Source organism: Misgurnus anguillicaudatus, chromosome 11 (genome assembly GCF_027580225.2).
Source record: "Misgurnus anguillicaudatus chromosome 11, ASM2758022v2, whole genome shotgun sequence".
Classification (NCBI taxonomy): Eukaryota; Metazoa; Chordata; class Actinopteri; order Cypriniformes; family Cobitidae; genus Misgurnus; species Misgurnus anguillicaudatus.
The window spans coordinates 19,733,387-19,747,002 of record NC_073347.2 but is presented as its reverse complement, the minus strand read 5'-3'; the positions used below and the strand labels follow the sequence as shown (position 1 = coordinate 19,747,002).

The following is a 13,616-nucleotide window of genomic DNA, read 5'->3' as shown; positions in this document are numbered from 1 at the left end:
CAAGACACATTACTTTTATTTTGTAGTTGAAGAAGCACGTGACAAGTGTTAGCCCATAACGCACCGGAAGCGCTTATTAAATAGGGCGGAAGTTGTTGTGAAGTCTCATGTTTTGCGCGGCGCGCTCGTTGGGCTTCTGGATGTGTTTCTAGATCTACCTGAAATAACTCGGGATTCTGCAAGTTACAGGTTTGTGTGACAGTTCAAAATAAGGCAAAGAAAGAAATCAATTATATATAAAGTATGAACTTTACGTTATGTTGATTTTGTCATCGAAAGATTAGCGCCACATACATTTTAGCAAACTAGCCTCGCTAACTAATGAATTATCACACTAACGCTTAATGATATTTATCAGGTGGGATTCACAAGGATGTGTTAAATAATAAATGCATGGCATGCTTGAGTTATGAGATTAAACTGTGCATGATCTATCGATTGTACTCATGTATTTGAAAATATGTCCGTCCAAAATACGTTTTTTCTCCAAACCAGGTCTTTGAAACATATCGGCTAGAGATTGGATTTGAGGCTTCTCCTGAAATTACTGCAAAGTTGTTTTGCTTCATAATCTACCAATATGGAGCAGAACAACAGTATACCCCCTTTCTCTCAAGGTCTGGCATCTCCACAGGTATGTAACGTTAGTGATGTTGAATAAAAAAAACTTCCATTACAAATAGACTCTAATTGTAAAACAAACACCATAGCAAAATGTAGCATATTTTATCTTATCATGTATGCATAAAGTTTACTGTCATCTTGTCTGGTCTGAATTTAAAGGGAGCCATGACGCCCAGCTTGCCTATTTTCAGTCCTATGATGCCGTACGGCACAGGGCTCACGCCACAACCAGTGCAGAACACCAACAGCCTGTCGCTCCTGGAGGAGCAGCAGAGACAGCAGCAGCAACAACAGCAACAGGCAGCCTCACAACAACAAGGTGGGATGGTGGGAGGTTCAGGCCAGACACCTCAGCTCTATCACTCACAGGCTGTCTCTACGACAACAGCACTACCAGGCAACACCCCACTCTATAACACACCTCTCACCCCCATGACCCCAATTACTCCTGCCACACCGGCCTCAGAAAGTTCTGGCATCGTTCCTCAATTACAGTAAGTTTATTTGAGCTAAATGCTGCTTGCGTGACTCTGAAGCATATTTGTGATATGGTCAAAAAATATTATGGATAAATGTTGCTCTTCAAATAATTAGAGATGATATTTTTATGTATATGGCAATATTACAAGTGTCCTGGTTGTTTTGGGTATATTTTTACTATGCTTATTTTTGTTTCTTTTTTAAGGAATATTGTGTCTACTGTAAACTTGGGGTGCAAACTTGATTTAAAGACGATAGCACTTCGAGCCAGAAACGCTGAATATAACCCAAAGGTGAGGCCAAATGTTCTTTACATTTGTTATATGATTTTATATACAAAACCATAAATTAATAAAAATGACTTTAGCTGGGTTTTCACAGACAGGTCACACGTTATCAGATTCTTGACATTTTAATTTTCTAAAACAAATGCATTAATGATTATTTCAGCGTTTTGCTGCTGTCATCATGAGAATACGAGAACCCAGAACAACAGCTCTTATTTTCAGCTCAGGAAAGATGGTGTGTACAGGAGCAAAAAGGTCAGAATTACACATTGATCTTTATTATCATTTTTGTCCTCTAATTCAAGCTTGTACAACAAACGTGTGAGTTTGCTTACTATTTTTGCAGTGAGGAGCAGTCCCGCTTGGCCGCCAGAAAATATGCTAGGGTAGTGCAGAAGTTGGGTTTTCCTGCCAAATTTTTAGACTTCAAAATTCAGAACATGGTTGGCAGCTGTGATGTCAAGTTTCCTATCCGATTAGAAGGTCTGGTGCTTACACACCAGCAGTTTAGCAGGTTTGTCTTGCATTACACTTTTAAGAGAGAGAAAAACTGTAAGCGTAATGGCTGCAGATGTTTATTTCTGATTCTTTATCCACAGCTATGAGCCAGAGTTATTTCCAGGATTAATCTACAGAATGATCAAACCTAGAATCGTCCTTTTAATATTTGTTTCTGGAAAAGTTGTACTCACAGGTGAGTTATATAATTTATTAATATTGTTTAACACCAGTGCCTTGTATTACAATGTGTGATGCAGAGTTTGCATTCACATAATCCATATGGTTTTGCTTCCAGGTGCAAAGGTTAGAGGAGAAATCTATGAAGCATTCGAAAATATTTACCCAATCTTAAAAGGATTCAGAAAAACAACGTAATCTCTGTGCATTGCGCCATATTGTCATGGTTGGCCTACACAGTTTCATTTCATTTTGTAATTCTGTAAATATGAAGGACTCGCTCGGAAGGTAAACAGATGAGGATAAATGCTTTTATTTTACATTTTAAATATTTTTAACCTGCTACTTGGTTTTCAAAATACTGTTTTATCCATGTCTGAACATTTTAATGGTTTGAATTTTGTTTTTATGATGTTAAAATGTTCACAAGTTCATATTTTTGTACACATTCCCTTTTATGAGCAGGTTTTATGTATTTGTATCACAGTTCGTCAATGTTGACTTCTTGCTTGAGAGGAAGTCTGTTGCATGTATGGCCTTTGGTTGTTAAGATTTTATTGGCGTTTGACATTTCAAATTACAGTTTTGAATAGAATGTGTATCAAATTTGGCAAATCTTAACAGTTTAATTCCCATTTCATTGTATATTATACTGTAGGTCTTTTTTTCTTAGCCCCATGTAAAGCACTGATAGTAAAATCCACCTTGCTGTATCCGATTCCATGAGTTATGTTGGATACAAATAAATATTCTCAAGTTTCTGCTCAGTGTTGCATTGCTACATTTATACCTTAAATGGTGTCTTTACATGTTTTTGTATGATGCACGTCTTTAAATGCAAAAATTACTTGAAAGTGATCAGCATAGGAGCACATTTTAAATGCATTAATATAGATTTAAAATAACTGCAAACTAAAAAAACAACTTTTGTGTGGAAAAACAGGAATATGGTTTATGATAAGAAGTCACAAGAAAACCCAGTCTGAGAGTGAAACAAATCAAAGACAACTATACATGTTTAATTTTCAGTTATTGATAGGTGAAAGTCTCAAAATACCGCAGCATTTAATCATGCATTTAATACAATTCAATAATATTTTAAATACTTTTATATACATTTTGCAAATTCAAATAGTGCCGCTCAGTAATTTTATACGACTTGATCTACCGCAAAGTCTTGTTTCCAAATAAACTCTGCAGAATATTTGGTGCCTTGATCACAACTATCCATACATGTGTAGATAGCCACTGTTCCCCAGTCTATGCTGGCATCTGTCCTATCCACTTTAAGGTGATTAAGTAACTGCGGCATAATCTGAAAGAGAACACAAGAACAATGTAAACAGTGTAATGTAATATAGCCTAATATTTTAACCATGACATCTCTTAAAATAAAGTAACTCTCCTAAAAAGTGACATTTATACACAACAGTGTGCTTTATCTAACATATTTTACATAATCTGAAATTCAAAGATACGTTTTGCCCCACATGGACATTTTGGAATGTCCTCTTCTTTTGGCACATGTTCAGCTGACACCCAAAGAGGAGACCCACCTTTGTAATAGCGCAAAACCTTGGAATAACAAAGAATTTATAAAGTATAACTTATAAAGATGTTTAAAGGCGGGGTGCATGATTTTTGAAAAGGGAGTCGGGCCGAGTACCAAAACACACTTGTAGCCAATCAGCAGTAAGGGGCATGTCTACTAACAGACATCGTTGCGTATGTGTGGGGCGGGTCTATCAAAAGAAGATCTAGATTCTATTGGGCTAGGGGTGTGTTTGTTTAGGTGATTTCAAATGTCAACATTGTCTTTCAGAGATCATGCACCCCACCTTTAAACATACAGCAGACATACATTATGGAAAGCATTTACCCTTTAGGCTGTACCTGATAATACCTTATCTTAATAATGTCTAAACAACAGTCATAAATACTACAACTCACCTGTTCTGGTTCATTAGCAATGCAGTCTTTGAACCTCTGAAACACTTTCGAGTCTTGTGTTTCATGAAGGGCCATACTCTCTAGCTCACCGTCTTCCAAACCTGTTTGTGAAGAAAAAAAAAATTTCTTCCAAACCAAACATTGTGAAAGGCTGTTCTTTGCCAAGTTCGTATAAACTGCATGTTTTGAAATGTGTAGTATACCATCATTTAAAGAGGCCATGTGTTTCTGGTCCAGACTTTTGGATTCATGGGGTTCCTCATCTTTTGCTGGAAGCTCCTCTGGCTCGGTAACCAGCTCCCACTCAGGAAACAGAAATGAACTAATCTCCTCTGAGCTAGGAGAAACTGCAAAAAAAAAAATGAACAGAATACAGGTCTATATCAAATCCTAATTATGTTAATAGACCTTTTTAAATGACTAATGTATGCCAAACAATTGTTTCACATTTTACATTTATATGAAGGCATTTATCAGATGCTTTAATCCAAAGGTTATCCATATGTGTTCCTGTAGCTCAGTGTTAGAGCGTGTTAGCAGCGCAAAAGGTTTTGGGTTTGATCCCCAGAATTTTGGATGTCTCTCTTATCAGACAGACACCAAATTCAGGCCTTGTAGTCTCTACTAGTAAACTCATCAGTTAATTCAGGTGTGTTGACACTGCATTTAAAGCACCTAGTGTTGATGCATAAATGTAATGGGTTCCAGGAGAAAGTAATGCATTACCATGCATGTTATTTCTACACACTTACCCTTATTGGCACATTCTTTCTTGTGGCGGGGTTTCCAGTCTATGATCTGGTGCTCTTTGCAGCAGTATGTAACTGCGTGACATCGAGAGCAGGCTTTCTGTCCAAGACAACCACACAGCCTGCACAGTTTGAGTCCGGATCCCAGAACCTGGTGATCTTCCAACACGTGCTCTGGCATCTCGTCACGAGGAGGATCAAACGGATAAAACTCGTTTTTCCTTGGCAGCTGACTTCTGAACACTGGAGACAGTGACAGGATATGGATAGTAGTACAGCGTACTCGTAAGGCAAACTAATAACAGTTATTCTTGATTTAATCAACACATGTTAGAAATTACCTTTAAAACAATTGCTGTCATTTCGAGTATAGCAGGCTGGTGTCTTGCAGCAGAACACAAACAATGTTCTGTGAAAACACTGATCATATTTCGGAATTGGTGCATACACCTGCAAAAGAAACACTGTTGGGAGTTTGCATTTTTCACATAGTAATTCGGGCAGACTTGGCAAATCCAACTGGCTTAACCACGCTGGTCTCCCTCCGACTTTACTTGGAAACTGGTTGCTAAGAAGCTGCCATGCTTCTGCCTCCTCTAAAAAACCTAACGTGACATTTGATTCAGACATTGTCACGTTTGTAGCCATCTGCCCACCACTAGACATAAACAAATCTTAAGAATAGCGTGTTCCTCTCCTCTGGCTGTCTGTTCATCTGAGCCTAATATTCCGAGTGAAACAAGAAAATGTAACGAACGTTCCACCTAGAAAGCGCGATGTTTTAAAAAGGAGGCACATCATCTAAATGTATTTGTTCAATACAATCATTTTTTTATTATATAATATTAATGACACATTAGAACGAAAGGATCTTACTTATTGATTGATTTTTACATTTCGTCGGACGAGTTAAGTGTTTGCATTTACATTACATTTCATGTATTTAGTCAGTTTGTTCGATAGATGGCGTCATTGTGTTAATTGTTTTATTAAATTACATTATGTTAAAGGGATAGTTCACCCAAAAATGAAAATTCTGTCATCATTTACTCATGTTGTTCTAAACCTGTATGAATTTATTTTTTCTGATGAACACAAAAGAATATATTTTAAGAAATGATGGTAAACACACAGCATATAGTGTTCATTGACTTCCATGGTAGGAAAAAATATTTTGGAAGTATTGTGATAAATCATGGAAAGCACACAGTTGACGGTAATCATTAAATTCCATCATATTTTTTATTCATGCTACGGAAGTCAATGGACACTGTTTGTTTGCCATCATTTCTCGGAATGTCTTCTTTTGTGTGAAATTCATACAGGTTTAAAATAGCATGAGGATGAGTGAATGATGACAGAAATAAACATTTTGGGTGAACTATCCCTTTAAAAAAAGTTACAAAGATCTCACCAAATGTGCATATAAGTGGTTTATTTATAATTTGTTTAAAAAGTAGTTACCACCTTCCTTTTAAACTAAACTTGCACTCTTTGATTTGTACCGATATGAGATACTATACTATTCATACTAACAATATCTTTAGTTATTATCAAATGTCAATTTTTTCGAAGTTAATGGACACTTTCTGAATAACAAGTACCCGTGATTAAAAATAATAAAAGACGTTTTATTCGGGCAAGTTTAGTTTATCAGTAATCTATATGATAACAGCTCTGCTGAACTTCACTTCTTGGGTGAATAGAACAACTCACAGATGATGATGTCATTAACTCCGTCTCAAAATTTACTGTGCCACCTACATAGGCAGCATTTTCTGAGGGTCATACTTTGTTGGAGTCAGAAGTCGCCATGACCAAAATGCTACACGGGCATGTTGTTCCCAAATCTTGCCTGTTATGTCTAAAGGATTCTGTGCACGCCTATGATGCACATGATGCTGTCTAGTTAGGCAACTCACTAGACTTTTAAACACACCCGTAGTGTTTGCGCTCAGATGAGTTTTAGTGAAGGCGGAGAAGTGAGAGCATAACGTCAGTGACTGTGTGGTCTTTGTGTTTATATTTGTTGAGTAATTTGTTTTTAGTCTCAGACAAACCAAACTTTTTTTATTTGAAATGTAGCGTTTCGAGGATTCGTAATGGAAACCGCAGTAAAACTGGAGACTGGTGGTACTCTGCTCTCTCATTCAGTAATGAGAAGTCAGATGCATCCCTGAAACTTCTGGAGAGTCGGTGCTTCCAGAGATGCCTCCGCAGGGAGGTGGAGAATATAAGGCTGTTCCTGGGACAGTTGTGCCGCCGGTACCCCCGAGAAGATTGCGGAGCAGAGATTTGAAAAGCCGCTTTGGGTCCGCAGCTGAGCGCAGGGTGAAATGCGTCCTGGTCGGCGATGGTGCAGTGGGTAAAACTAGTCTCATTGTCAGCTATACCACCAATGGATATCCCACCGAATATGTGCCGACGGCTTTTGATAACTTCGCAGGTAAATACCGCTCAATCATTTATAATGTAGAAAATAAGCAAATTAATTGAATTAAATCAGCCTAATTCAGTGTCTCGCCTTTATACAATCGTTAAGCACATGCCACTATAGTTGTGCTCAAAAATAATTATTAAAATACTCATTATTAACTGCAAAAAATAATTAATTGATTGATTAATTAATTCTAATATTTTATACATTTATTTACACACACACACAACATAAAATGTACAGTGTACTATGGTACTGCACATATAATTTACTGGTACTTATATACATACATACATACATACATATACATACATATACATATATATATATATATATATATATATATATATATATATATATATATATATATATATATACCACTGTAAATATTAAATAACAGTATTATTAAATACCATGTAAAACCATAATTTACCATATTCCCACTCCAGTATAGTTTACCATAATATTTGTAGGAAAATTATGGTAAAACAAATAAGACTGAATTAATCTCCTAAATACTTTCAGGCCAGCAAGTTCAAGCTAAATTCTCTCATTCTGTATCTTAATAATGCATTCTGACTGAAGAAGGCTAAAATGTCATATTGAATCTCTTCTACAGCGGTTGTAGCTGTGGATGGCAAGCCTGTGAAACTTCAACTCTGTGACACAGCCGGGCAGGTCAGTCCAGCAAACCCTCTCACCAGACTTACAAAAACAGTATCTAGGTCTCTGCCGCTCTCATTATTAGACAATATATTTTGTTTGAACAAACACATGCTGTTTGCAGCCCTTCTTTCTTAACTGGAAACAGGCAGCACATTTGTTTAAAGATGAACACCAAAGGGTATTGCAGTGGGGTAAATGTGGAGTCCTAAGAAGTCACACGGCTGGATATCTGTAAGATAAGGCTGGGAGTAAAAGTGACTCAATGTTGTTTTGTTCACTCATGATAAGGGTTTCTGGTAAAGTTCATCTGAAGTTTGCTGTCCATCATAAGAAAGTATATACTGCATCGTATATACATGGATTTATTGGATGCACATGCATTGTCACGGTTATGCACCTAGCCCGAAGTTAACTTATGGGGTGTGTTTGTTTACTGGTCTGGCTAGTGACTAAACTGATCCGTGGAACAAACACCTTGTCGAAAATAAAAATGTTTTGATTTTCAAAAGATGAGAGGCGAGCATGTATTCCCGCGGTGCAAAGTGAGGTTAGTCCGCCAGACATGAATTCAAGGATCTGTAGCTAACTTTGCATACATTCCCTACTGAAAAATCCAGCTTAGACCAGCATAAGCTGGTGAACTGGTTTTAACTGGTCTCCCAGCTTGGTTTTAGCTGGTTTTGCTGGTGTAGCATGCTGGTCTAGCTGTGTTTTAGTCACATTTTAAGCTGGTCTAGCTGGACTTAGCTGGTCAGGCTGGGAGACCAGCCGACTCACCAGCTTGATCAGCTTTGCCAGGTTGGGAGGACCATCTTAAACCAGCTAAAACCAGCTACCAGCTTATGCTGGTCTTAGGTGGATTTTTTAGTAGGGTTAATTACATTAGCTCAGTGACAGTGTAGTAGTTGATACGCTTAAGCTATGATTTGAATTAAGGTAATTTAAGGTTATCTTGATTGTTATTATAAATAATCTACTCTAGAGAGACTGTGTTGTTATTGATTCTTTGCGAATTTCAGTTTGGGCCACAAAAGCCGTTTGTTTACGTTGTTGCCACTGAAACCGTCTATAAGAACACGCATTATAGGACCAGGTCAGTCAATGCAACTCATTTGTCTTTTCATTTGTGGGAGCTCTAGGGAATAGAAAATGGGAAGCAGTCTAATTGTGATGAATTGGGCTCGATCCCAGGGTAAGGGAGACCTACTTTCAGTCGAGGTACAGCTGGGGCTAGTCACTGGAAATGTGAGATCATTGTGATTTTGATGACTTTAGCAAGCTAAGGAGAGACAGGCACGCCAAGGGAGATTTGGATCTGTTCTGTTTACGCCATCGGAAACAGAGAAGATAGAAGGAAAGTAAGAGAGTTACAATATAGAAAGCACTGTAGGATATGATTGTTTCTCATGAGTTAGGATGTGTTCAATTAACTAATATGAGCACAAAGGGGCTTTGGGGTATCAACAGGAACCGAGTTAGAGACTCATAGAGAAAAGTAAAGCAGATGGAATGCAGCAGTAATATACAACAGATTTTAAATTTGTGTTGTAGACTTTATCTCTTATGCCGCTGAGATCACAGCAGTCTCTAATATTGTACAGATATCCAATCATAAGCATGACTTGGGAGTTGGCAGATTGAAGTACGTTACTCTAGACAAGTCTGCTGATGGGTGTTGCTTTAAAATCTTACAAACATTATTTTAGCATATCCTATAGAAGTATAAAAGCTAACGTCCTAGTTGCACAGCTTTGATGTTGATCACTACTGACTCTTTCTTTTCTCCGGGCAGGATGAATTTGATAAGCTCCGGCCGCTGTGCTACACCAATGCTGACGTCTTCCTGCTTTGCTTCAGTGTGGTAAGTCCCTCCTCTTTCCAAAATGTGAGGGAAAAGTGGGTGCCAGAGATCCGTCGGCACTGCCCGAAGGCGCCGATTCTGCTTGTTGGCACCCAAGCTGACCTCCGTCAAGATGTCAAAGTGCTCATCCAGCTAGCTACGTATAAAGAGAGGCCAGTGGACCACCAAGATGCCTGCTTGTGCGCAGAGGAAGTGCAGGCAGTCTCATACATGGAGTGCTCCGCGCTCACCCAAAAAAACCTAAAGGAGGTGTTTGACACGGCTATAGTGGCCAGCATCCAGTACTCTGACAGTCAGCAGCAGAAAAAGAGGCTGAAGAAGCGCACGCCTGACAAAATGAGGAAGCTTTCCAAATCCTGGTGGAAAAAGTACTGCTGTCTGGCCTAGAGGAGTGAATCTGATTGTGTGTGTAGATGCTGTTTTAACTGGAACTGGCGTTTTTGGAAATAAATAAATAAATAACAAATGCTCCTTTCTAGTGGATTAACTGGGGCAGAAATGGTTATGAAACTTTGAAATGGACATTGTAGAAAAGATGAGCAATTTTTTATGAAATGGAAAGACTCAACCAGCCAACGTTAAGATGTCAATAACACTAGAGGATTGAGCTTCACTGTTCATTCGAGGGTCTGTTCTTCATTTGGAAAGTCCCAGCTTCACCTCAAATGGTCACATGAACAATTCAAGGGCAAGAGTCATCTGTCTTCACCTTATCTTCTACTGAGGAGGGCTTCAAAGTGAACTCATGAATCACCCCACTACCAAACATCTATTTTATAACTTTTGTCCTTTATGAAAAGTTAAGATCCTGTTGGCTAGTCTTAGCAAAACTGTAATATTTTGTTGGTGGTTTAACATATATAACAACATGAACAGGATAATTTGCTCTCAACAAGCCTGGGTTATCTCCTTTGTCTCAGTGGAGAAGTGATCAAGGTTTAATCTGAGATAGTCAAGTGTTCCATCATGTATTTGTCAAAGCATTAAGTGTGAGGTAGAATACAAGCAGATGTTTGGACACATTATCAACATCACCGACATTTGCCTTGTTGTGATTTGAGAGTGAATGATTGTCCGTTTTAGAGACGGCACGATGCTGGCACATCTCACCAGACTCTGTTGTTTACATTTGAAGTTAAATCCAGACCCAAACATGCTTTGAGGTCAGAGCCTCTGCGAGTGTAAGTCGACTTAGCAGGCCAGCTGGACTGTATATCTGGTCATTGAACCTCGACCCAGCAAGCAATAGCTGTCATTTCACTGTCTAGGTTAACCCGGTATAGACCGGCTATGAGTAACCGACTTATAGCCAATATGAACTTGAAGTTGATTACATGCTGTTTTTGCCAAAATTACTTGCAAGATGTATGATATTCCATCATGTAAGCAAAGTCAACAGTGAGGTGTTTGGTTTCATTTATTTATTTATTTGTTATATTTCATTTCATTTATTTTAGGCAATGATTAGACATCTATTACATTTTCAGTGACAGCCCAAATTTTGCCTTGATTTAGCCTAGATGGATATTAGACATCTTTAAAACGCAAAATTGCTTTTTGAGGAGCTTCACAAACAACAACTTTTGCATTTCAGATAGAGGATGAATCTATTGTTAGGTATTCATAGATGTATGTTGATCATTTCAAAGGAAGGAAAAACTCTGACCTGCAATACAGACTGCAGGGCCAACATTTCAACTGGAAATTTTAGGTCAGCAATCATTTATTCATTTCAGATCGAATCATTCTGGAACTCATTGGTTTCCAGTTGCTTCCTATTAACGGGAATGAAATATCTGTTCCTGCAATTATTACCACCAAATTCCAACCAAATTCTCATTCCAATGTAATTTATGACACTTTTAATCTCAAAATTGCCAAATAGTGTAATAAAAAACTCTCTATTTTAATAAACAAACTAATTCTTTTATAATTCTCGTGTATTTGTCACCCCCAAAGAATGTGATCTCAGCCACGTAAGGCTTTGATAAGTTTTGCTGTCTTATCAGTAGAGAAAAGCTATGTGGAGTGTTGTCCTTATAAACATCAGATGAACTGGATAGTCACCTGCTGCTATGCAATATTTGATCCAGTGTTAAAGTGAATGACACGGTAAAGTTAATGTTTTACTGCGTAAGCTGGATTAGATATTAAATAACCACTTACGTCAGTAGTGGCGAACATTTCTTCTTCCTGAGTACAAAATGAACCAAGAATGAATTCAAGTTGATTGCTCTGAGTTATTTGTTTACTTCTTCTGACGTCAGCTTGCGATAAAATGGAGCAAAGAGTTGAAAGACTGTTAAGGAAGAAAGTTGGTGGCTCTCAGCAAGTGTACAGTGGTGTAAACAGAAAGTGTGGAAGGTTTTGCATAGTGAGAGTTGAAGCCCAAATTAAACAATCATATTGATTTAATCATTTGCTCAAAAACAACTATTTTATGTGTGAATGTGATGTTGTTTAATATTGTAAACATTGTACATTATATTCAATCATTTATCAAGAAATGTATTTGTGGTTTTTCATATCATGTAAATGACAGGCCTTACGTTCGGACTGACCAAAGGATATGAACGCCACAATGCTGTGTACTTTAAGGCTGAAAGATACATTTTTGTCAGAGCTTTTTGACAAGTAGCCAGACTTTGACTTTAAACACATGCTGTGTGTTTGTTCACTGCTTTGTTTTGCATGTGAGTTGCATTGCAGTGCTGTATATTTACTTCATGAGTGAACTCATTGTTGAAGTGTCACTTCAGATGATCTTTTCAGGATCTTGGGGTAGATTAGACAAAACTGACACATAACTACAGACACCTGCCTGTAGGTTGTTATCTTTTTCAGAATAAATATACTTTTTGTGTACTTGGTTGTTTGTGTGGTATGCATTTTCTTGGAATACGCCTTATATACGCCACGAATATGGAAGGCCAAAAGGGTCATAAGAGGCACAGATCAAGCAAATCATTTGAGAATGTCAGTGCCTTGGTTAACCCTCTCTTGCCTGTATATAAAGCAGGTTTTAGGGTGCTTTAAGGGATAGTTCACCCAAAAATGAAAATTCTGTCATCATTTTCTCGCCCTCATGTTGTTACAAACCTGTATACATTTCTTTGTTTTGATGAACACAAAGAAAGATATTTTGAAGAAGGTTTGTAATCAAACCGTTCGTGGACCCCATTTACTTTCATAGTATTATTTTTTCCTACTATGGAGATGAATGGCGTCTACGAACAATTTGGTTACGAACAATTCTCAAAATATCTTTGTGTTCATCAGAACAAAGAAATTTATGCGAGTTTGTAACAACATGAGAGTGAGAATATGATGACAGAATTTTCAATTTTATGTTAATTGTCTACAGTTTATGCTGAGGATTTATTTCACTTTTTCTTGTTGGAAATGCTTGTTGCTGATTGGCCAGTCATGATATTTGCAGGTTTGTTATTCCCAGATAACAACCGCTCAAAACCAAATAGTGTGTTCGTGACATTTGAACGTCTTGTCTTATCGTCTTAACATTTGAATGTCTTGCCTAAAATTAAACAGGTTATCGTCGCAGAAGGTCTGCATTCTTTAAAAATGAGTAAATAAAATAATTCAAATCAATATTTAATGTTCCTTACATTACTTATGAGGTAAATAGTTGTGAAATAAGCGGGATAATGTACAGGCAGCTGGTTTTTATTGCAAAATAAGCCCCTTCAGTGTGATACAAGACCATCCGCTTTGTGACGGCTCCTGATCACACTGTCAGGGCTTATTTCAGCGATAACAACCAGTGGCCTATACATTAACCCTCATCATACAGTTTTAAAACAGCAATATAAAAGGTTTAGAGCCTACTAGAGCTACAGTTGTGAATTCAATGTGATCTGGGGAAA

At 37.7% G+C, this 13,616-nt stretch overlaps 3 protein-coding genes across 3 annotated transcripts; 2 read left to right on the top strand and 1 right to left on the bottom strand.

The window, feature by feature from the left end:
- Positions 1–46: 46 nt before the first annotated feature.
- Positions 47–2,830, top strand: tbp (TATA box binding protein). Its single transcript, XM_055170019.2, has 8 exons — positions 47–189; positions 496–634; positions 784–1,118; positions 1,310–1,397; positions 1,555–1,646; positions 1,738–1,905; positions 1,991–2,085; positions 2,188–2,830. Exons 2-8 carry the CDS (start codon positions 581–583, stop codon positions 2,265–2,267), a joined length of 912 nt encoding a protein of 303 aa, XP_055025994.1. The 5' UTR covers positions 47–189; positions 496–580; the 3' UTR covers positions 2,268–2,830.
- A 237-nt stretch (positions 2,831–3,067) lies between these two features.
- Positions 3,068–5,530, bottom strand: pdcd2 (programmed cell death 2). The gene is made up of 6 exons (XM_073873235.1): positions 5,110–5,530; positions 4,772–5,011; positions 4,223–4,366; positions 4,020–4,120; positions 3,537–3,644; positions 3,068–3,390 (listed from the first exon to the last, which is right to left on the bottom strand). Exons 1-6 carry the CDS (start codon positions 5,432–5,434, stop codon positions 3,220–3,222), a joined length of 1,089 nt encoding a protein of 362 aa, XP_073729336.1. The 5' UTR covers positions 5,435–5,530; the 3' UTR covers positions 3,068–3,219.
- Positions 5,531–6,543: 1,013 nt separating this feature from the next.
- rhoua (ras homolog family member Ua) lies at positions 6,544–12,597 on the top strand. Its single transcript, XM_055170022.2, has 3 exons — positions 6,544–7,214; positions 7,825–7,883; positions 9,664–12,597. Exons 1-3 carry the CDS (start codon positions 6,977–6,979, stop codon positions 10,117–10,119), a joined length of 753 nt encoding a protein of 250 aa, XP_055025997.1. The 5' UTR covers positions 6,544–6,976; the 3' UTR covers positions 10,120–12,597.
- The last annotated feature ends 1,019 nt before the right edge of the window (positions 12,598–13,616 follow it).

Bases quoted from the DNA above. Each gene is read 5' to 3' on its own strand.
- tbp (XM_055170019.2), top strand. From the start codon at position 581: ATGGAGCAGAACAACAGTATACCCCCTTTCTCTCAAGGTCTGGCATCT. The intron at 1,119-1,309 runs GTAAGTTTATTT...TTCTTTTTTAAG, and splicing joins GGCATCGTTCCTCAATTACA to GAATATTGTGTCTACTGTAA. The intron at 2,086-2,187 runs GTGAGTTATATA...TTTTGCTTCCAG, and splicing joins TGGAAAAGTTGTACTCACAG to GTGCAAAGGTTAGAGGAGAA.
- pdcd2 (XM_073873235.1), bottom strand. From the start codon at position 5,434: ATGTCTAGTGGTGGGCAGATGGCTACAAACGTGACAATGTCTGAATCA. The intron at 5,012-5,109 runs GTAATTTCTAAC...CACTGTCTCCAG, and splicing joins TGACAGCAATTGTTTTAAAG to TGTTCAGAAGTCAGCTGCCA. The intron at 3,391-3,536 runs TTTCAGATTATG...TCTTGTGTTCTC, and splicing joins GGGCAAAACGTATCTTTGAA to TTTCAGATTATGCCGCAGTT.
- rhoua (XM_055170022.2), top strand. From the start codon at position 6,977: ATGCCTCCGCAGGGAGGTGGAGAATATAAGGCTGTTCCTGGGACAGTT. The intron at 7,215-7,824 runs GTAAATACCGCT...TCTCTTCTACAG, and splicing joins GGCTTTTGATAACTTCGCAG to CGGTTGTAGCTGTGGATGGC. The intron at 7,884-9,663 runs GTCAGTCCAGCA...TTCTCCGGGCAG, and splicing joins TCTGTGACACAGCCGGGCAG to GATGAATTTGATAAGCTCCG.